This window comes from Aphelocoma coerulescens, unplaced genomic scaffold (genome assembly GCF_041296385.1).
Source record: "Aphelocoma coerulescens isolate FSJ_1873_10779 unplaced genomic scaffold, UR_Acoe_1.0 HiC_scaffold_171, whole genome shotgun sequence".
Classification (NCBI taxonomy): domain Eukaryota; kingdom Metazoa; phylum Chordata; class Aves; order Passeriformes; family Corvidae; genus Aphelocoma; species Aphelocoma coerulescens.
This window is the reverse complement of record NW_027183519.1, coordinates 141,247-164,176: the sequence shown is the minus strand read 5'-3', so window position 1 is coordinate 164,176 and position 22,930 is coordinate 141,247. Positions and strand designations below refer to the sequence as shown.

The 22,930-nt window shown below is 50.9% G+C and overlaps 1 protein-coding gene across 10 annotated transcripts in view; it reads right to left on the bottom strand.

The window, feature by feature from the left end:
• LOC138100944 (endomucin-like) overlaps positions 1-22,930 on the bottom strand; it is a 41,511-nt gene that overhangs the window by 16,550 nt on the left and 2,031 nt on the right. Inside the window, exons 2-3 of one of the 10 annotated variants that reach the window (XR_011146985.1) lie at positions 19,995-20,075; positions 18,795-18,968 (exon numbers count right to left, since the gene is read on the bottom strand). The exons of 6 other annotated variants lie outside the window; for them this stretch is intronic. Coding sequence is in view for 2 of the 4 variants with exons in the window: in XM_068998780.1 (XP_068854881.1) it covers positions 2-41 (40 nt within the window). In the remaining 2 variants the exon portion in view is untranslated. Of the gene's footprint in view, position 1; positions 177-18,794; positions 18,969-19,994; positions 20,076-22,930 lie in introns of those variants that run through there. 3 more of the 10 variants (XR_011146986.1, XM_068998780.1, XM_068998783.1) reach the window with 3 other exon arrangements.

Sequence of the window (22,930 nt, the reverse complement as noted above, 5' to 3'; positions counted from 1 at the left end):
CACACACTGAGAGGCACCTCCAGCTCCATTTCACCAAACATTACCCATTTCTCTGGAGCAGGGTAACCTGCTGCTCCTGTTACTCTTCCTGCAACCACTGAGCCTCAGGCTTGGACTCTCTGGGGAGGGAAGACTGAAGCATCTTCCTTCTCCCACCCTTACCCCTTCCCTGACACTCATGCTGCCCTGTGTAGATACAAAAATGCTGCTAGCGAGGATTTTCTTGTTATTTTCTAAGTCCGTGAGAGACTTTTCTCTCTCACAGAAGAGGTAGCAGGGAATGTAAACAACCCAGACACCTGCAACCTTGAAAAGTCTTGTTTATGGTATAGTAGAAAAATATTTTGACAATGGATGTTTTAGGATTTTAGCCAATCACCCCCAAGGGGTGGCTGGCCCTTTGTCCAATTAGGCTATGAAGAAAAAAGTCTATAAAAGAGTTTGTAAAATAATTAAATAAATCAATCTTGCTGCACAACTCCTGCCTGCTGGATCTTCTCCTCCTCCTCCTCCCTATGGCTGCGGGACACGGTGCTATACCGTAGGAACCAGGCCTGCGGTAATATTTGGTGCTGCCCGACGTGATCTGCACTCTCTGACGTGTCCTGCTGCTGCGAGCCAAGCCGAATCCCTCTAGAGGTACGCTGCTCCCCTTTGCCCCCCGGGACCGGGAGGTCCGACAGAACTGAGAAATGGCAAACAGCGGCTCACAAACCGAAGCTGCGATGCTGGTCTGGAAAGGTGTGTTTAGCATATTGCGCACCTCCATTCCTGAAAACTCAGTTCGGGAATTATTAGACTGGGCTACTTTAAAAGGGATTTCCATGGACAGAGATAGTGCCCTGGACTTTGCCTTATGGCAGGAACTCGGATGCGCTGTCCGACAGGAGCTCCCGACTGGGGACTCAGCAGCGTTAGAATGATACAAAACCTGGCGTTCATTATTTATCCTGCTGATAGACCTTGACTGTGATAGCAGGGCTGGCTCGTCTATCTCGGTGATGAGTGACGGAGGAACGTCCGAAGGGGGCCCCGTTGACTGGGTTTCCGGGGAAAATGATAATGGATTCAGGAAAACCCCCCCGGCTCCACAGGCAGAGCCTGCGACGGCTCACCCTGCACAATCGCAGGACTCCGCAGCCCCCAGGAACCCCGCGCCGCCAGAGGCGGGGGGGTCAGAGCAGCGGGAGGGCGCACAGCCTGCCTTTCCGGTCGGCTGGGCAGCGGCCACGGCTTATCCAGGGCTGCAGATCAGCGGCTTAGCCACTTGGATGCCCAGAGAGGCTCCTAGCTCGGTTCCGTACGGACCTGGATCTAACTTCTTAGCCGGCGTAGCGCCGGGCGTGCCTGCCCCGGGACTCCCTGGGTGTGGTCCGCTGCCCTCCCTGGCGCTGGACTGTTCTGCGCAGTCGCAGAACCGAGCCATCGACCTCTTAGTGCAGCATTTGCCTTTGCTGATGGAGCTGCCAAATTTATCCCGAAGGATGGAGGAACTCCTCACCCTGTTAGAGCGGCGAATGCCCGAACCAGCGCCGCCCGCGCCCCCCCCGCCATCCGCGGGAGACGCGGCTCCGAGCCGAGAAACGGCGCGGCCGGCGGCGAACCCGGCAGCGGCTGCGGAGACGCGGCCAGAGACGGCGGCTGCGGAGCAGCGGGCAGGGGGGGAAGCACCCAGAGCGACCCCCGAGAGCGGGCCAGCGGCAGCAGCGCCGGGCGCGGCTGGGGAGCGCGAAACAGCAGCGGCAGCGGCGACCGCGCCGAACGCAGCTGCTGTGCCAGAGGCGGCGGCGCCGAGAGCGGCTGTAGCCTCAGAGACGGCGGCAGCGGTTCCAGTACCAGTTCGGTCGGGGCCGGCCGAGACGGCCTCCCGTATAGAAACTGGTGCAAAAACTGCCGCGCAGCCAGCTGCAGTCTGTCCTGTCTGTTCTGCCTCTAGCGAACTTAGCCAAAGTGCCCCTCCACGTAAATTTCTGTTCACTCCCAGCACCCCAAAGTTGCCTTTGCCTGATGATTCCTCGTCAGGCAGTGAGGCAGATGAGGTGCTGGCCCCAGGTCGTCAGGCGGCTGTAGCCGCGCGGCGAAGAAAAAGGCTGCGCCGGTCTCGCCCCTGGACCTTTCAGGACTGCACGGTAACAGTGCGTCCGACGCATTATAATCGCTTCTTAGAGTCCCTTAAGATGCGAGCATTGGAGGAGGGTGACTGGAGGTCATTAAAAATCCTTGGAATGCCATATAGATCTGCGGATTCTGGGGGTAACCGGGGAGCTGTTACACTCCATCCACAGGCGGTGCCAGAAGTTCAGGATGGTAGTGCTTCCCCTAAAGGGGAGATCCAAGCTTTCCCAGTGTATAAGGCTCTCCCAGATTCAGGGGAGCATGACAAGCATGAGGTAATTGCCTGGAAAGTTGCCCAGGACCTCCAATCCAAGGTGGCACAATATGGACTAGGTTCTGCTGAGGTTATGCAGATAATAAGGGTGATAAATACGGATTTGCTTTCTCCATTTGATATCAGACACTTAGGTCAAATTCTATTTCAACCTGTACAATTGACAGTTTTTGAGAAAACCTGGAGAAAGCTGGCCGGCAAGACTGCATTAGCAAATATGCAGCTCCCTGCTGCTGATCCTAGACAGACAGCAGGAGTGGATGCTTTGATGGGGACTGGTCCCTTCTCTGATCCCAGTCTACAGGGTAATTTGCCCTCTAGCATCCTGCAGCAAGCTCAACAGGTCGGCATGGCTGCCCTGTTGAAAACCATAGAGTTGTCTGCGCCCAGAAAGCGATATACTGAAATAGTTCAAGGCAAATCAGAGTCATTCCTCTCTTTTGTAGAGAAAGTTTCTGCTTCTCTTGAGAAGCAGGTTGAGGATGACGGGTTAAGACAGATGTTGTTAAGGCAGTTAGTGAGGGATAACGCAAACGAGGAGTGCAGAAAAATCATAGATGCCTTACCAGGGGACCCTGAGGTAACAGACATGGTCGAAGCCTGTGCTAAGGTGGGATCTGGGAACCAGAAAAGGTCTGCTTTGGCTGCTTTCCTGCAGCCTGTTCACGCATCTTCTGGTCGTGAACCAAAGCCACCAAAACAGGTGAAGAGACGGAAGTGGCCTAAGCCGAGCCAAAAAGAGAACACACCGATCCCCCAGTGCAAGAGGTGTGGCAGGCCAGGCCATTGTACGGGCTACTGTAGATCCCGGACTCATGCCGATGGTCGGCCTTTGTCGGGAAACTTCCACCGGGGTGCAAGGAGGGGGAATTGCTCTCCGATGCAGTCGCTCCCCCAGAGAGTGGCACAGGTACAGGCACAGGCCTACCCAGCCACCCTAGAGACAGCACCCAGGGATCAGACGGCACCCACGGATCAGACGGGTTTGACGTCCACACCGCAGCCACAGTCGTCTTAGACTCTAGCGGTATTTATAAGGTTCCCTTGGATGCATATGGACCCTTAGCCCAGGGATCCAGTGCGATGCTGGTGGGAAAATCTGATGTTGCCCATCAAGGAATCTTAGTGCACTCAGGAGTTACTGATTCTGACTTTAAAGGTCAGATTTGCGCTATGGTCTCCATGCAAAACCCCCCTGTAACTATTCCTGAAAAGACCTGCCTTGCTAAATTAGTGCCTTTTAAGTCTTGTGTCCCCAGGGTAGAACAAATTCAGGAAGATAACGGCAGTGGATCTACGGGACTTCCACAGGCCCTCTGGACTGCAGACATCTCTGACCAAAGGCCACAGATGACACGTACCCTGGTCCTGCCAAGCGCCCAACCACCCCGGATTCAGCTTCGAGGTTTGATTGATATGGGTGCTGATGTAACTATCATCTCCTTCTCTGCGTGGCCTCCCTCATGGCCTTTAGCCCCGGTGGGATCGGCCATCGCAGGATTAGGAGGAACCACACAGAGCTATTTAAGTGAACGGCCTGTGGTGGTGAAGGATTCAGAGGGACACACAGCTACAATTAGGCCTTATGTTGCTACCACTTCCTGTAACCTTTGGGGACGGGATGTGTTGGCAGCTTGGGGCGTACGGATTGGGACAAATTTTAGCAGGGGTCACTGTGTGTAAGGGCGCACAGTATCCTACACTGCCTTTGTGGTGGTTCATTAACACACCAATCCGAGTCAGACTCTGCTCAGTTAGTTGAATTAAGGGCTGTTACCATGGCTTTTCAGCGATTCTCACAGGAACCTTTGAATTTGGTTACTGACTCTGCTTATGTAGCAGATATCACCCAACGCTTAGATTGTTCCCTTCTGAAGGAGGTGAATAATGCGGCTCTGTTTTCGCTGTTGCAAACCTTGTGGTCTGCAATTCAGGCTCGAGTGCATCCGTATTACATTCTGCACATTCGAAGCCACACCAATTTACCAGGTTTTCTAACGGAAGGCAATGCCAGGGCTGACATGCTGGCAAACCCTGCATGGGTAGGGCCTCAGCCTGACAAAATTGCACAAGCCAAGGCATCGCACGGTTTCTTCCATCAAAGTGCACATACCCTGCAGAAGCAGTTTTCATTTAACGCCAACCGAGGCGCGCGACATTGTCAGCGCTTGTGCTGACTGTCACGGACTCGCTGCGCCTTTGCCAGCAGGGGTAAACCCCAGAGGGCTAAAAGCCTTGCAGATTTGGCAAACGGATGTAACTCACGTCCCAGAATTTGGTCGGCTGAAATATGTGCACGTGTCTATTGACACTTTCTCCTCGGCTATGTGGGCTACTGCTCACACTGGAGAGAAGAGCCGTGATGTCATTGCCCATTGGAAATTGGCTTTCTCAGTCCTGGGCGTGCCAGCTTCTGTGAAAACCGATAATGGTCCTGCCTACGCCTCCGAGAAGACACGGCAGTTTTTACACCTATGGGGTGTAGACCATACCTTTGGTATCCCACATTCTCCTACTGGCCAAGCCATTGTTGAATGCGCTCATGGTACCTTGAAGCATGTTTTGGACAAACAGAAAAGGGGAATGCATGGAGAAACCCCACAGAGCCGACTAGCAAAAGCTTTGTATACAATTAATCACCTTACAGTACCACAAAATTCAAATAATCCTGTTATTCTGAATCATTTTTTCTCATTGCAGTCTGCAGGCGACAGACAACTGCCCCGGGCAAGAGTCTGGGTGCGGAATTTACTCACTAACCAGTGGGAAGGCCCACATGAGCTTATCGTCTGGGGTCGTGGGTATGCTTGCGTTTCCACAGATACTGGGATACGGTGGCTACCTGCAAAATGCGTTCGCCCTGACCTACGGCACCAGAGGCAGAACAGGCAACCTCTGAATGATGACCAGAACGCCAATCATCCAAATGGCGACCAGAATGTAGAGCATCAGCCTAATGACTCTTCTGATGATGACCAGGATGTCAACCATCAGGCAGATGGTCCTTCCACAAGCAGAGACTGAACTTTAAATTTCTTGTTATGGAGTCAGATAGTTAAAGCCTTAAGGACATATTTAGAATTAATAACTGATGTAGATTTCTATTTGGCATTAATAGTAGAGTTGTTATCTTATAAAACAAAAAGGGGGAATTGTAGATACAAAAATGCTGCTAGCGAGGATTTTCTTGTTATTTTCTAAGTCCGTGAGAGACTTTTCTCTCTCACAGAAGAGGTAGCAGGGAATGTAAACAACCCAGACACCTGCAACCTTGAAAAGTCTTGTTTATGGTATAGTAGAAAAATATTTTGACAATGGATGTTTTAGGATTTTAGCCAATCACCCCCAAGGGGTGGCTGGCCCTTTGTCCAATTAGGCTATGAAGAAAAAAGTCTATAAAAGAGTTTGTAAAATAATTAAATAAATCAATCTTGCTGCACAACTCCTGCCTGCTGGATCTTCTCCTCCTCCTCCTCCCTATGGCTGCGGGACACGGTGCTATACCGTAGGAACCAGGCCTGCGGTAATATTTGGTGCTGCCCGACGTGATCTGCACTCTCTGACGTGTCCTGCTGCTGCGAGCCAAGCCGAATCCCTCTAGAGGTACGCTGCTCCCCTTTGCCCCCCGGGACCGGGAGGTCCGACAGAACTGAGAAATGGCAAACAGCGGCTCACAAACCGAAGCTGCGATGCTGGTCTGGAAAGGTGTGTTTAGCATATTGCGCACCTCCATTCCTGAAAACTCAGTTCGGGAATTATTAGACTGGGCTACTTTAAAAGGGATTTCCATGGACAGAGATAGTGCCCTGGACTTTGCCTTATGGCAGGAACTCGGATGCGCTGTCCGACAGGAGCTCCCGACTGGGGACTCAGCAGCGTTAGAATGATACAAAACCTGGCGTTCATTATTTATCCTGCTGATAGACCTTGACTGTGATAGCAGGGCTGGCTCGTCTATCTCGGTGATGAGTGACGGAGGAACGTCCGAAGGGGGCCCCGTTGACTGGGTTTCCGGGGAAAATGATAATGGATTCAGGAAAACCCCCCCGGCTCCACAGGCAGAGCCTGCGACGGCTCACCCTGCACAATCGCAGGACTCCGCAGCCCCCAGGAACCCCGCGCCGCCAGAGGCGGGGGGGTCAGAGCAGCGGGAGGGCGCACAGCCTGCCTTTCCGGTCGGCTGGGCAGCGGCCACGGCTTATCCAGGGCTGCAGATCAGCGGCTTAGCCACTTGGATGCCCAGAGAGGCTCCTAGCTCGGTTCCGTACGGACCTGGATCTAACTTCTTAGCCGGCGTAGCGCCGGGCGTGCCTGCCCCGGGACTCCCTGGGTGTGGTCCGCTGCCCTCCCTGGCGCTGGACTGTTCTGCGCAGTCGCAGAACCGAGCCATCGACCTCTTAGTGCAGCATTTGCCTTTGCTGATGGAGCTGCCAAATTTATCCCGAAGGATGGAGGAACTCCTCACCCTGTTAGAGCGGCGAATGCCCGAACCAGCGCCGCCCGCGCCCCCCCCGCCATCCGCGGGAGACGCGGCTCCGAGCCGAGAAACGGCGCGGCCGGCGGCGAACCCGGCAGCGGCTGCGGAGACGCGGCCAGAGACGGCGGCTGCGGAGCAGCGGGCAGGGGGGGAAGCACCCAGAGCGACCCCCGAGAGCGGGCCAGCGGCAGCAGCGCCGGGCGCGGCTGGGGAGCGCGAAACAGCAGCGGCAGCGGCGACCGCGCCGAACGCAGCTGCTGTGCCAGAGGCGGCGGCGCCGAGAGCGGCTGTAGCCTCAGAGACGGCGGCAGCGGTTCCAGTACCAGTTCGGTCGGGGCCGGCCGAGACGGCCTCCCGTATAGAAACTGGTGCAAAAACTGCCGCGCAGCCAGCTGCAGTCTGTCCTGTCTGTTCTGCCTCTAGCGAACTTAGCCAAAGTGCCCCTCCACGTAAATTTCTGTTCACTCCCAGCACCCCAAAGTTGCCTTTGCCTGATGATTCCTCGTCAGGCAGTGAGGCAGATGAGGTGCTGGCCCCAGGTCGTCAGGCGGCTGTAGCCGCGCGGCGAAGAAAAAGGCTGCGCCGGTCTCGCCCCTGGACCTTTCAGGACTGCACGGTAACAGTGCGTCCGACGCATTATAATCGCTTCTTAGAGTCCCTTAAGATGCGAGCATTGGAGGAGGGTGACTGGAGGTCATTAAAAATCCTTGGAATGCCATATAGATCTGCGGATTCTGGGGGTAACCGGGGAGCTGTTACACTCCATCCACAGGCGGTGCCAGAAGTTCAGGATGGTAGTGCTTCCCCTAAAGGGGAGATCCAAGCTTTCCCAGTGTATAAGGCTCTCCCAGATTCAGGGGAGCATGACAAGCATGAGGTAATTGCCTGGAAAGTTGCCCAGGACCTCCAATCCAAGGTGGCACAATATGGACTAGGTTCTGCTGAGGTTATGCAGATAATAAGGGTGATAAATACGGATTTGCTTTCTCCATTTGATATCAGACACTTAGGTCAAATTCTATTTCAACCTGTACAATTGACAGTTTTTGAGAAAACCTGGAGAAAGCTGGCCGGCAAGACTGCATTAGCAAATATGCAGCTCCCTGCTGCTGATCCTAGACAGACAGCAGGAGTGGATGCTTTGATGGGGACTGGTCCCTTCTCTGATCCCAGTCTACAGGGTAATTTGCCCTCTAGCATCCTGCAGCAAGCTCAACAGGTCGGCATGGCTGCCCTGTTGAAAACCATAGAGTTGTCTGCGCCCAGAAAGCGATATACTGAAATAGTTCAAGGCAAATCAGAGTCATTCCTCTCTTTTGTAGAGAAAGTTTCTGCTTCTCTTGAGAAGCAGGTTGAGGATGACGGGTTAAGACAGATGTTGTTAAGGCAGTTAGTGAGGGATAACGCAAACGAGGAGTGCAGAAAAATCATAGATGCCTTACCAGGGGACCCTGAGGTAACAGACATGGTCGAAGCCTGTGCTAAGGTGGGATCTGGGAACCAGAAAAGGTCTGCTTTGGCTGCTTTCCTGCAGCCTGTTCACGCATCTTCTGGTCGTGAACCAAAGCCACCAAAACAGGTGAAGAGACGGAAGTGGCCTAAGCCGAGCCAAAAAGAGAACACACCGATCCCCCAGTGCAAGAGGTGTGGCAGGCCAGGCCATTGTACGGGCTACTGTAGATCCCGGACTCATGCCGATGGTCGGCCTTTGTCGGGAAACTTCCACCGGGGTGCAAGGAGGGGGAATTGCTCTCCGATGCAGTCGCTCCCCCAGAGAGTGGCACAGGTACAGGCACAGGCCTACCCAGCCACCCTAGAGACAGCACCCAGGGATCAGACGGCACCCACGGATCAGACGGGTTTGACGTCCACACCGCAGCCACAGTCGTCTTAGACTCTAGCGGTATTTATAAGGTTCCCTTGGATGCATATGGACCCTTAGCCCAGGGATCCAGTGCGATGCTGGTGGGAAAATCTGATGTTGCCCATCAAGGAATCTTAGTGCACTCAGGAGTTACTGATTCTGACTTTAAAGGTCAGATTTGCGCTATGGTCTCCATGCAAAACCCCCCTGTAACTATTCCTGAAAAGACCTGCCTTGCTAAATTAGTGCCTTTTAAGTCTTGTGTCCCCAGGGTAGAACAAATTCAGGAAGATAACGGCAGTGGATCTACGGGACTTCCACAGGCCCTCTGGACTGCAGACATCTCTGACCAAAGGCCACAGATGACACGTACCCTGGTCCTGCCAAGCGCCCAACCACCCCGGATTCAGCTTCGAGGTTTGATTGATATGGGTGCTGATGTAACTATCATCTCCTTCTCTGCGTGGCCTCCCTCATGGCCTTTAGCCCCGGTGGGATCGGCCATCGCAGGATTAGGAGGAACCACACAGAGCTATTTAAGTGAACGGCCTGTGGTGGTGAAGGATTCAGAGGGACACACAGCTACAATTAGGCCTTATGTTGCTACCACTTCCTGTAACCTTTGGGGACGGGATGTGTTGGCAGCTTGGGGCGTACGGATTGGGACAAATTTTAGCAGGGGTCACTGTGTGTAAGGGCGCACAGTATCCTACACTGCCTTTGTGGTGGTTCATTAACACACCAATCCGAGTCAGACTCTGCTCAGTTAGTTGAATTAAGGGCTGTTACCATGGCTTTTCAGCGATTCTCACAGGAACCTTTGAATTTGGTTACTGACTCTGCTTATGTAGCAGATATCACCCAACGCTTAGATTGTTCCCTTCTGAAGGAGGTGAATAATGCGGCTCTGTTTTCGCTGTTGCAAACCTTGTGGTCTGCAATTCAGGCTCGAGTGCATCCGTATTACATTCTGCACATTCGAAGCCACACCAATTTACCAGGTTTTCTAACGGAAGGCAATGCCAGGGCTGACATGCTGGCAAACCCTGCATGGGTAGGGCCTCAGCCTGACAAAATTGCACAAGCCAAGGCATCGCACGGTTTCTTCCATCAAAGTGCACATACCCTGCAGAAGCAGTTTTCATTTAACGCCAACCGAGGCGCGCGACATTGTCAGCGCTTGTGCTGACTGTCACGGACTCGCTGCGCCTTTGCCAGCAGGGGTAAACCCCAGAGGGCTAAAAGCCTTGCAGATTTGGCAAACGGATGTAACTCACGTCCCAGAATTTGGTCGGCTGAAATATGTGCACGTGTCTATTGACACTTTCTCCTCGGCTATGTGGGCTACTGCTCACACTGGAGAGAAGAGCCGTGATGTCATTGCCCATTGGAAATTGGCTTTCTCAGTCCTGGGCGTGCCAGCTTCTGTGAAAACCGATAATGGTCCTGCCTACGCCTCCGAGAAGACACGGCAGTTTTTACACCTATGGGGTGTAGACCATACCTTTGGTATCCCACATTCTCCTACTGGCCAAGCCATTGTTGAATGCGCTCATGGTACCTTGAAGCATGTTTTGGACAAACAGAAAAGGGGAATGCATGGAGAAACCCCACAGAGCCGACTAGCAAAAGCTTTGTATACAATTAATCACCTTACAGTACCACAAAATTCAAATAATCCTGTTATTCTGAATCATTTTTTCTCATTGCAGTCTGCAGGCGACAGACAACTGCCCCGGGCAAGAGTCTGGGTGCGGAATTTACTCACTAACCAGTGGGAAGGCCCACATGAGCTTATCGTCTGGGGTCGTGGGTATGCTTGCGTTTCCACAGATACTGGGATACGGTGGCTACCTGCAAAATGCGTTCGCCCTGACCTACGGCACCAGAGGCAGAACAGGCAACCTCTGAATGATGACCAGAACGCCAATCATCCAAATGGCGACCAGAATGTAGAGCATCAGCCTAATGACTCTTCTGATGATGACCAGGATGTCAACCATCAGGCAGATGGTCCTTCCACAAGCAGAGACTGAACTTTAAATTTCTTGTTATGGAGTCAGATAGTTAAAGCCTTAAGGACATATTTAGAATTAATAACTGATGTAGATTTCTATTTGGCATTAATAGTAGAGTTGTTATCTTATAAAACAAAAAGGGGGAATTGTAGATACAAAAATGCTGCTAGCGAGGATTTTCTTGTTATTTTCTAAGTCCGTGAGAGACTTTTCTCTCTCACAGAAGAGGTAGCAGGGAATGTAAACAACCCAGACACCTGCAACCTTGAAAAGTCTTGTTTATGGTATAGTAGAAAAATATTTTGACAATGGATGTTTTAGGATTTTAGCCAATCACCCCCAAGGGGTGGCTGGCCCTTTGTCCAATTAGGCTATGAAGAAAAAAGTCTATAAAAGAGTTTGTAAAATAATTAAATAAATCAATCTTGCTGCACAACTCCTGCCTGCTGGATCTTCTCCTCCTCCTCCTCCCTATGGCTGCGGGACACGGTGCTATACCGTAGGAACCAGGCCTGCGGTAATATTTGGTGCTGCCCGACGTGATCTGCACTCTCTGACGTGTCCTGCTGCTGCGAGCCAAGCCGAATTCCTCTAGAGGTACGCTGCTCCCCTTTGCCCCCCGGGACCGGGAGGTCCGACAGAACTGAGAAATGGCAAACAGCGGCTCACAAACCGAAGCTGCGATGCTGGTCTGGAAAGGTGTGTTTAGCATATTGCGCACCTCCATTCCTGAAAACTCAGTTCGGGAATTATTAGACTGGGCTACTTTAAAAGGGATTTCCATGGACAGAGATAGTGCCCTGGACTTTGCCTTATGGCAGGAACTCGGATGCGCTGTCCGACAGGAGCTCCCGACTGGGGACTCAGCAGCGTTAGAATGATACAAAACCTGGCGTTCATTATTTATCCTGCTGATAGACCTTGACTGTGATAGCAGGGCTGGCTCGTCTATCTCGGTGATGAGTGACGGAGGAACGTCCGAAGGGGGCCCCGTTGACTGGGTTTCCGGGGAAAATGATAATGGATTCAGGAAAACCCCCCCGGCTCCACAGGCAGAGCCTGCGACGGCTCACCCTGCACAATCGCAGGACTCCGCAGCCCCCAGGAACCCCGCGCCGCCAGAGGCGGGGGGGTCAGAGCAGCGGGAGGGCGCACAGCCTGCCTTTCCGGTCGGCTGGGCAGCGGCCACGGCTTATCCAGGGCTGCAGATCAGCGGCTTAGCCACTTGGATGCCCAGAGAGGCTCCTAGCTCGGTTCCGTACGGACCTGGATCTAACTTCTTAGCCGGCGTAGCGCCGGGCGTGCCTGCCCCGGGACTCCCTGGGTGTGGTCCGCTGCCCTCCCTGGCGCTGGACTGTTCTGCGCAGTCGCAGAACCGAGCCATCGACCTCTTAGTGCAGCATTTGCCTTTGCTGATGGAGCTGCCAAATTTATCCCGAAGGATGGAGGAACTCCTCACCCTGTTAGAGCGGCGAATGCCCGAACCAGCGCCGCCCGCGCCCCCCCCGCCATCCGCGGGAGACGCGGCTCCGAGCCGAGAAACGGCGCGGCCGGCGGCGAACCCGGCAGCGGCTGCGGAGACGCGGCCAGAGACGGCGGCTGCGGAGCAGCGGGCAGGGGCAGCGGCACCCAGAGCGACCCCCGAGAGCGGGCCAGCGGCAGCAGCGCCGGGCGCGGCTGGGGAGCGCGAAACAGCAGCGGCAGCGGCGACCGCGCCGAACGCAGCTGCTGTGCCAGAGGCGGCGGCGCCGAGAGCGGCTGTAGCCTCAGAGACGGCGACAGCGGTTCCAGTACCAGTTCGGTCGGGGCCGGCCGAGACGGCCTCCCGTATAGAAACTGGTGCAAAAACTGCCGCGCAGCCAGCTGCAGTCTGTCCTGTCTGTTCTGCCTCTAGCGAACTTAGCCAAAGTGCCCCTCCACGTAAATTTCTGTTCACTCCCAGCACCCCAAAGTTGCCTTTGCCTGATGATTCCTCGTCAGGCAGTGAGGCAGATGAGGTGCTGGCCCCAGGTCGTCAGGCGGCTGTAGCCGCGCGGCGAAGAAAAAGGCTGCGCCGGTCTCGCCCCTGGACCTTTCAGGACTGCACGGTAACAGTGCGTCCGACGCATTATAATCGCTTCTTAGAGTCCCTTAAGATGCGAGCATTGGAGGAGGGTGACTGGAGGTCATTAAAAATCCTTGGAATGCCATATAGATCTGCGGATTCTGGGGGTAACCGGGGAGCTGTTACACTCCATCCACAGGCGGTGCCAGAAGTTCAGGATGGTAGTGCTTCCCCTAAAGGGGAGATCCAAGCTTTCCCAGTGTATAAGGCTCTCCCAGATTCAGGGGAGCATGACAAGCATGAGGTAATTGCCTGGAAAGTTGCCCAGGACCTCCAATCCAAGGTGGCACAATATGGACTAGGTTCTGCTGAGGTTATGCAGATAATAAGGGTGATAAATACGGATTTGCTTTCTCCATTTGATATCAGACACTTAGGTCAAATTCTATTTCAACCTGTACAATTGACAGTTTTTGAGAAAACCTGGAGAAAGCTGGCCGGCAAGACTGCATTAGCAAATATGCAGCTCCCTGCTGCTGATCCTAGACAGACAGCAGGAGTGGATGCTTTGATGGGGACTGGTCCCTTCTCTGATCCCAGTCTACAGGGTAATTTGCCCTCTAGCATCCTGCAGCAAGCTCAACAGGTCGGCATGGCTGCCCTGTTGAAAACCATAGAGTTGTCTGCGCCCAGAAAGCGATATACTGAAATAGTTCAAGGCAAATCAGAGTCATTCCTCTCTTTTGTAGAGAAAGTTTCTGCTTCTCTTGAGAAGCAGGTTGAGGATGACGGGTTAAGACAGATGTTGTTAAGGCAGTTAGTGAGGGATAACGCAAACGAGGAGTGCAGAAAAATCATAGATGCCTTACCAGGGGACCCTGAGGTAACAGACATGGTCGAAGCCTGTGCTAAGGTGGGATCTGGGAACCAGAAAAGGTCTGCTTTGGCTGCTTTCCTGCAGCCTGTTCACGCATCTTCTGGTCGTGAACCAAAGCCACCAAAACAGGTGAAGAGACGGAAGTGGCCTAAGCCGAGCCAAAAAGAGAACACACCGATCCCCCAGTGCAAGAGGTGTGGCAGGCCAGGCCATTGTACGGGCTACTGTAGATCCCGGACTCATGCCGATGGTCGGCCTTTGTCGGGAAACTTCCACCGGGGTGCAAGGAGGGGGAATTGCTCTCCGATGCAGTCGCTCCCCCAGAGAGTGGCACAGGTACAGGCACAGGCCTACCCAGCCACCCTAGAGACAGCACCCAGGGATCAGACGGCACCCACGGATCAGACGGGTTTGACGTCCACACCGCAGCCACAGTCGTCTTAGACTCTAGCGGTATTTATAAGGTTCCCTTGGATGCATATGGACCCTTAGCCCAGGGATCCAGTGCGATGCTGGTGGGAAAATCTGATGTTGCCCATCAAGGAATCTTAGTGCACTCAGGAGTTACTGATTCTGACTTTAAAGGTCAGATTTGCGCTATGGTCTCCATGCAAAACCCCCCTGTAACTATTCCTGAAAAGACCTGCCTTGCTAAATTAGTGCCTTTTAAGTCTTGTGTCCCCAGGGTAGAACAAATTCAGGAAGATAACGGCAGTGGATCTACGGGACTTCCACAGGCCCTCTGGACTGCAGACATCTCTGACCAAAGGCCACAGATGACACGTACCCTGGTCCTGCCAAGCGCCCAACCACCCCGGATTCAGCTTCGAGGTTTGATTGATATGGGTGCTGATGTAACTATCATCTCCTTCTCTGCGTGGCCTCCCTCATGGCCTTTAGCCCCGGTGGGATCGGCCATCGCAGGATTAGGAGGAACCACACAGAGCTATTTAAGTGAACGGCCTGTGGTGGTGAAGGATTCAGAGGGACACACAGCTACAATTAGGCCTTATGTTGCTACCACTTCCTGTAACCTTTGGGGACGGGATGTGTTGGCAGCTTGGGGCGTACGGATTGGGACAAATTTTAGCAGGGGTCACTGTGTGTAAGGGCGCACAGTATCCTACACTGCCTTTGTGGTGGTTCATTAACACACCAATCCGAGTCAGACTCTGCTCAGTTAGTTGAATTAAGGGCTGTTACCATGGCTTTTCAGCGATTCTCACAGGAACCTTTGAATTTGGTTACTGACTCTGCTTATGTAGCAGATATCACCCAACGCTTAGATTGTTCCCTTCTGAAGGAGGTGAATAATGCGGCTCTGTTTTCGCTGTTGCAAACCTTGTGGTCTGCAATTCAGGCTCGAGTGCATCCGTATTACATTCTGCACATTCGAAGCCACACCAATTTACCAGGTTTTCTAACGGAAGGCAATGCCAGGGCTGACATGCTGGCAAACCCTGCATGGGTAGGGCCTCAGCCTGACAAAATTGCACAAGCCAAGGCATCGCACGGTTTCTTCCATCAAAGTGCACATACCCTGCAGAAGCAGTTTTCATTTAACGCCAACCGAGGCGCGCGACATTGTCAGCGCTTGTGCTGACTGTCACGGACTCGCTGCGCCTTTGCCAGCAGGGGTAAACCCCAGAGGGCTAAAAGCCTTGCAGATTTGGCAAACGGATGTAACTCACGTCCCAGAATTTGGTCGGCTGAAATATGTGCACGTGTCTATTGACACTTTCTCCTCAGCTATGTGGGCTACTGCTCACACTGGAGAGAAGAGCCGTGATGTCATTGCCCATTGGAAATTGGCTTTCTCAGTCCTGGGCGTGCCAGCTTCTGTGAAAACCGATAATGGTCCTGCCTACGCCTCCGAGAAGACACGGCAGTTTTTACACCTATGGGGTGTAGACCATACCTTTGGTATCCCACATTCTCCTACTGGCCAAGCCATTGTTGAATGCGCTCATGGTACCTTGAAGCATGTTTTGGACAAACAGAAAAGGGGAATGCATGGAGAAACCCCACAGAGCCGACTAGCAAAAGCTTTGTATACAATTAATCACCTTACAGTACCACAAAATTCAAATAATCCTGTTATTCTGAATCATTTTTTCTCATTGCAGTCTGCAGGCGACAGACAACTGCCCCGGGCAAGAGTCTGGGTGCGGAATTTACTCACTAACCAGTGGGAAGGCCCACATGAGCTTATCGTCTGGGGTCGTGGGTATGCTTGCGTTTCCACAGATACTGGGATACGGTGGCTACCTGCAAAATGCGTTCGCCCTGACCTACGGCACCAGAGGCAGAACAGGCAACCTCTGAATGATGACCAGAACGCCAATCATCCAAATGGCGACCAGAATGTAGAGCATCAGCCTAATGACTCTTCTGATGATGACCAGGATGTCAACCATCAGGCAGATGGTCCTTCCACAAGCAGAGACTGAACTTTAAATTTCTTGTTATGGAGTCAGATAGTTAAAGCCTTAAGGACATATTTAGAATTAATAACTGATGTAGATTTCTATTTGGCATTAATAGTAGAGTTGTTATCTTATAAAACAAAAAGGGGGAATTGTAGATACAAAAATGCTGCTAGCGAGGATTTTCTTGTTATTTTCTAAGTCCGTGAGAGACTTTTCTCTCTCACAGAAGAGGTAGCAGGGAATGTAAACAACCCAGACACCTGCAACCTTGAAAAGTCTTGTTTATGGTATAGTAGAAAAATATTTTGACAATGGATGTTTTAGGATTTTAGCCAATCACCCCCAAGGGGTGGCTGGCCCTTTGTCCAATTAGGCTATGAAGAAAAAAGTCTATAAAAGAGTTTGTAAAATAATTAAATAAATCAATCTTGCTGCACAACTCCTGCCTGCTGGATCTTCTCCTCCTCCTCCTCCCTATGGCTGCGGGACACGGTGCTATACCATAGGAACCAGGCCTGCGGTAATACTCCGGGAAAAGTTTTAATATGGATGAAGAACAGACAGTAAAAATGGTATAAAAAGGACTCACCTCTAGCATCAGGTGTGCTCTTGGCAGAGCGCCAAGGCACCCAGCCATTACCCCTTTGCTTTACTTTATGTGTCTCTTATTGCCTTTATATTAAACCCTTTAAATTCTCACAGGAGAGTGAACCTCGTTTTTCACAGGAGGGCAGAAGGCGAGGCCAAACACTGGCACTCGTGTTTGGATGGGAGCAGCGAGGTTCTGCCCAGCCCACCTTAGCACTGGTGGTATTATGGAGAGTGTCCCCTCTTTCCTTATCACTCCAATGAGTGCACAGGCCAACACACTGCCAAGCCCCAGCAGATTTCACTGCTGTATGAAGCTGTTCTGCACCAGAGAGGTCGGGGCCTGGGAAGTGGTGGGCTTTGCCAGACAGGGGGATCCCATGCAGGCCCAAGCAGGTCACATGCAAACACCAGGCAATCACAGAGCATCGCACACAGATCTCTGCATTTTGTGGAAGCCACAAGGCCTGGAAAATGTCTCTGTGTCTTGGGAACCCTGCTCAAAGCCCCTGACTATGGCATTGGTGGGGTTCCTGTATCTGGTAAGGGAGGAGATCTTACCTACAGTGCAGACAGCTTCAAGAAAGCCATTTTGTTAAACATCCCACTGCTGAATAGCAGTGCTTTAAGGAGACCCCCAGAAATGGAAGACACAATAGATTTGTCTTCCAGAGGCTAAAATAAGTGTTATGGTAAAAGTGTCTGACAAGACCTGACAGCACTTTAAAGGGCTGTCATTTCAGTGTCCCACAGCTGACAGCTCTGTCATTCAGCTCTCAAACATTACCACATATGATAACCCACATCGCTTTCACTTATGGATTAAAAAGGTACAAGTACTGTAATACTATGTCCTTAGTGCCCTAAGAATTTCTTAAGGTAAGACAGATGCAAGATGAGCTTTGCATTTTTACTTGGTTCATGTTCTGCATGGGATGCTCCCTGGCAACTGGTCCCAGAAGGATTTAGGACCTTTTGTAAAACCATCTCTGCCACATAGTGGGTACTGCTGGGACAGCACCTGGCAACATCCCCTCTCCATTGGCAAATTCCTTTTTTTTTCTTTTTTATGGTAAAAGTTGCAAAGGCCTGAAACTACTCAAGGTTATCCAAAGCCTGGATGGGGCAGTGTTAATTAAAGGTGGGTGTGAGCCCTCAGGCCTCCCTGGGAACACATCTTGGCACGAGGCTGAGTGGTTCAGGGGATGCTGCAGCTCTCAAGAGCTGGCAGTGCACTGTCAGCCCCAGTGCAGCTCTGCATCACAAGTCCACAGCACAAGCCCAGCCTTACAAGCAAACACCAAGGTGTGTCTGGCCTCATCCCCTGCCTTGGATGTACAGGGGGGAAAAGCAGTGCAATGTAAAAATCCAGGCTGCATGGAAGCCTCCATCACAAAATAAAATCTAAATATTTTAAGGTTGTGTCAGTTTCCCTGATATTATCAAGGGGCCTCTGAGTTTCCTGCTGCCAAATTATCTTTATAATGAATTAGACTGTAGTTCTGCCTCACCAGAAGAAAGGTGTGGATCCACACCTCAGGGAGCAGAGTTTTTCACTGGACAGTAAAATATATAAAGAATACTAACTCTAAATGCAATTATCCTTAGGGTATTCCCAAAGGCAGTAAAGCATCTGTGATTCTCCAGCTCTGTGAAATTTATCACTACCAGGTATGTCAACACATACTCTTCAGCAATCAACAAGACCTGTTTGGGGAAAGACTTAAGTGCAGGCAGAATAAGCATCTTCCAGTGTTATACATCTTAACTGGGACTTCCTGAAAACACAACGTCATCAAGCTAGACATTTTGAACCAGGCACCACCATGTTTTCAAACCCATTTCCAAGCAGCTGTTTTCTCTCAGTCACAAGTCGGAGATCAGGGCACCCCTGCTAGCTGTGAGCTTTGCCTCACCCCAGTAAACAAGGACTCACTACCTTTCTTTCACACTTGAGGCACCGGGAAGGAAAGGCACAACACCTTCCCCCCAAGCCTCCCTTAGTGTTGTGGATAATTGCCATCTGCTTTCCAGTTTGCTCATGATTAGGCAGGGGGATCAGATAAAAACCCACTGCATGCCACACAAGGAGTCTGGAAAACACCTACCTGTGACAGGTTACTAATACTAATTGGCTGCGACTGTGAAGGTGGCACCTCTGCAGTTGTGGACCCCCCAGTTCATTCTTCTCTGCTCCACCAAGTGCCCTGGTGCATGTCCTGTGGCTCTTCTAGAAGAGCATTAAGATGGAGGGGCTGCTGAGTTGAAACCCAGAGAAAGCCCTGGGCATGGGGAGAAGGAAACAAGACCTTCAGTAAAGATAAACAAACTGTACTTCTTTTTCTCCAATCGTACTATGCTTGCCTTCAATATGGGGTTAATAAGAGGATTGAAGTATAGTCGCAGTATGACCCAAAATGAGTTCACAAAAGGAATTGAATTATCCCTTAGGAAAAGAAAAATGTCTGGGCACTGTTTGGAAACTAAAAGCAAAATTATCCTCTGTAGCTGGGGTACAGCAGCAGGTGGCTATGATAGAAACAAGGGGACCCCCAGATGCACACTTTTAATCTTGTCTGCTCAGGGAAGGATTGGTAGATTTTGGGAGAAGAGCCTCTCAGAGGTGGAAAGTGTTTTCTCAGAGTTCAGAAAAAATAGATGAATTGCGATGACAGCCTCTACCTGTTGCTACCACACATCCAATACTTCTCCAGTTCCCCATAAAACAGCCATTTAATTAAGGAGTCAGCTTGACAAAATTAGAATAAACTCTGCTGGAGCTCATTGATGATCCTTTTTACTGCCAGTTTTCCTCCAAAATGAATAGCAGGCTATCATAGACTCCATCATAGATGACTTTTGCCTGGCTCTCCTATTTGCCACTCACATCAGTATGGCTGACTGCCTTAAAAACAGCAAAATCAGCCAATTTTCCCCCTTTCCCATATGACTCATCCAGCACAACACTGATTGGTACTCATTTGTTTCCCAAAATGCCTATGTGATTGTGTCCAAGTTAGCAGCAGCAGCATTTTTATGAAGCACTTTTAGCAAAATGTCAGTGGCTTTGCCCAAGCTCTGATAAATATCTGCTTAAGATGAACTGAATCCAGCAGGGACTTTACCCCAAAGTCTCAATTCAGCAACACAGCTAAGTCCACACTTAAATTATTTTCTATTAAATTATTTTGCAAAGTGGGATGAACAAATGAGTCAGGGCCTTGAGTCTCTGGCATGTTCAGCAGTTCCCAGGCTGTTTGCCCAAAGCTTACTGACAAAACAGCAGTAACAACTGTAACAGAACTCACCTTTTCAGTGATGAGGAGAAAACCCAGTTGCACACATCCTCCTTCTTATATGAGGTGGGAACCAGACCAGTAAGTAGTTTCCTGTACCCATTGAAAGATAAGATTTGGGATAATTTTCCCCCTATGTATATAATGGATGAAAAACTGTAGCATGAAAAGCCTTTTGTAGATGCTCCAATGTTTAGAAAAAGCTGGCTAAAATGAATTCTCATCATCCAAAGGATGAGTGCTCAGCAGAGAGATGGAAGAAAGGTTCCAGTGCCACTGAGGACTGGCACAGCATTGCCAGCCCAGCTGGTCCTTTCCTGACCACCTTTACACCTGGCTGTACGAGGGGAATGAGTTTTGTGAATAAAACGCATGTTCACAACCTGTCAAGGATGCAGTCTGGTGCTCCATAAGTCCCATTTAATAGCTAATAAAATTCAAACCAAAAACCAGAATCCTGTTGGATAAGTAAATACGAAGCCACTGTGATGTGTTTCCATGCAAACTTTGCTGGAGCGGTGACAAGTTGCCACTCAAAGACCCTGAAGATCCCTTGGTTTCTTGCCTGTATACAACGATGGCACCTGCCTTTGCCATCCTCATTCACATATAGAAATTACCTGCCTGGAAGTTGGCAAGCACTCATTTACCCAGCAATCCCAGCTGATCACTACCTTATAAATGGGCAGCTCAGATAGTGCAAAATTTCTTTTCAGGTATTTCTTCTGTATTCACCTTGGCTCCTGAGGATGGGAATTTTGTGTATGTCTCTCTCTGCCTCACCACCACTGCTGTAGCACCCAGGTGTCTTGGCCAAATAGCAAGACCACACTGCAGCAGATGAGCAGAGCTAAATCTATCGTCCATTTGTCCTAAAGCTTGCTGGAAACTCCTCTTAAAGCTTTCTTGATCTAACTTGCTGAGACAAAACAACCAAGGCAACTCCCATCTCCATAACATCAACACTAAACTGAGCCAGTCCTGGCAGGTAGCAGGTCTGAGCAGTAACCTGGGGACTTCAGGCACTGCCCTGATTCAACCAGACAAAATAACACAGCCCTGATAGGCTTTAAGCATCTTAAAACCAGCAGTCACATAAACCTCAGAGTTCACTGATACATCTACTGGCATCCTGTTACCTCTTACATAACAGCAAGGGCAGTTTTCAGTGTAGCAGAAGCACAGCATGAATCGGGGGCGGGGGGGGCAGCAGCACCTGTGAATGAGATACACACCCTACATCATAGTGCAGGAACTATTATTGTACTTCCTAATTCCCAGCTGCGTACACTCCTCTGCTCCAGAAGCCGTGGACACCAGCCACGGCTGCCTCAGGCCTTGCAAAAGTAACACACCCAATTTTCCGGTTTGCTCTGACCACCGTTTGCATCCCTGTGGCAAAAGACAACAGGTTGGGGTTTTTTTTTGCTTGATGCAGGAAAACACTGGCCTGAGGAAACCCTTTAGAGTTCCCTTTCCTCTTGCATTTGTTCAGCATAGAGGCACAGGGTACTTATGTTGGTGAGAGCAGGGAAAACCAGATTTGGGCAGAGGGGAAGACAGCAAGAGACTACAAATTTTCTAAGCCTCAGCAGAAGCATCATGTGGTTACAATGACTCTTCCCTCAGTAAAGGCAAGTGGCAAATGTCTTTTGACTATCTACCTTTGAATAAAGGTGCTGCAAGAGGAGGCCTGTGCTTGTGTCTGCTCTCTAAATAAACCAGCCTGAATGTATAGTTTACATTGCAGGGTCACAGAGCATGGGCTTTTCCCAGATGAGGGCATTTTATTAACTAAAGAAATGCCATGAGACCAACAGTAATCCACCCAGGATGCCTGGAGCAAACTCTTCTTTTGTAAATGGATAAGGAAGTTACAGGTGCTTTAATGCCCACAGCTATAGAGAGAGCACCTGGTTGCCTGTGGCCCAGGCATTCTGGTACCAGAAATCTGGGATGTGTCTGTAAAACTGATACAGCAGTGGCTGAAACTGCAAACAGACTTTGGGCACAAAGGAGACACAGGAGAGGGTACCCCAACAAGTCCCCTCTGAAGTCTGAAACTCAGGGAACTGTAAAGGCTGTTCTGACCATTCAGGTACTCATCTTTCAGTGCAAGTAATCTGTTCACACACAACAGCTATCAGAGGCACCAGGAACAGATACATCCATAGGTCCTTTCTCCCTCACAGGTACACCTGGCTGAAGGACCTCTGCTGAGAGGCAGGGACCCTGCTGATGTCACATTTCATTACTTGGATCTCCTGGTCACCTCTTTCAGCCTGGTTTTCCTCCTCCAATCCCATTAACCAGCCCACTGCCATACCTAAGAGAAGTCTCTAAAGCCGTAGCATGGCAGGATGTCATTTTGAGAAGAAAAAGCAGCGTGAAGGCCCAGTTTCTTGAACTGCTCTACCAGCAGGTTGCAGGGTAGATGCTCCTGCACAGGGAAGCCCTTTAAGAACATTACCTCATCTTTAAGACAATGAGTAGGGGATGAGTGCAGTGAATGTTGGAATTTCAGGAGAGTTTTTCTCTGCTTGATGTTCTGTTTGCCAAAAGAGAGGTGATGGGTGGTTCCTACCTTGGCAATGTATTGTTTCTGTCTTGTGAGCAAATCTCTCTTCTTTCCTCCTTTCTGATGGGCAAGGGCCATCGTGTCCTGCCCTCTCCAGAGGATGAGGAAATGAATTCAGTGTGAGAAGGTAACTGAAGGGCCACCTCATCCTGGTAGCCAGCTCAAACAACAGGATTTGTTTCTCACTTCATGGCATGAGGGTGCCTCATGCTGGTTTCTGCTCTCCAGTTCTGAGCAGGCTAATGTACTTCAAACTGAAGTAGGCTCCTCCAAGCTTCGCATGGCTCTGATTACATAGCCTCTGCAATCTTGAGTAATTATTATTGCCAAGGGCTCCTCAGAGTTCAGCACGAGGACTGCCAAAATTGCA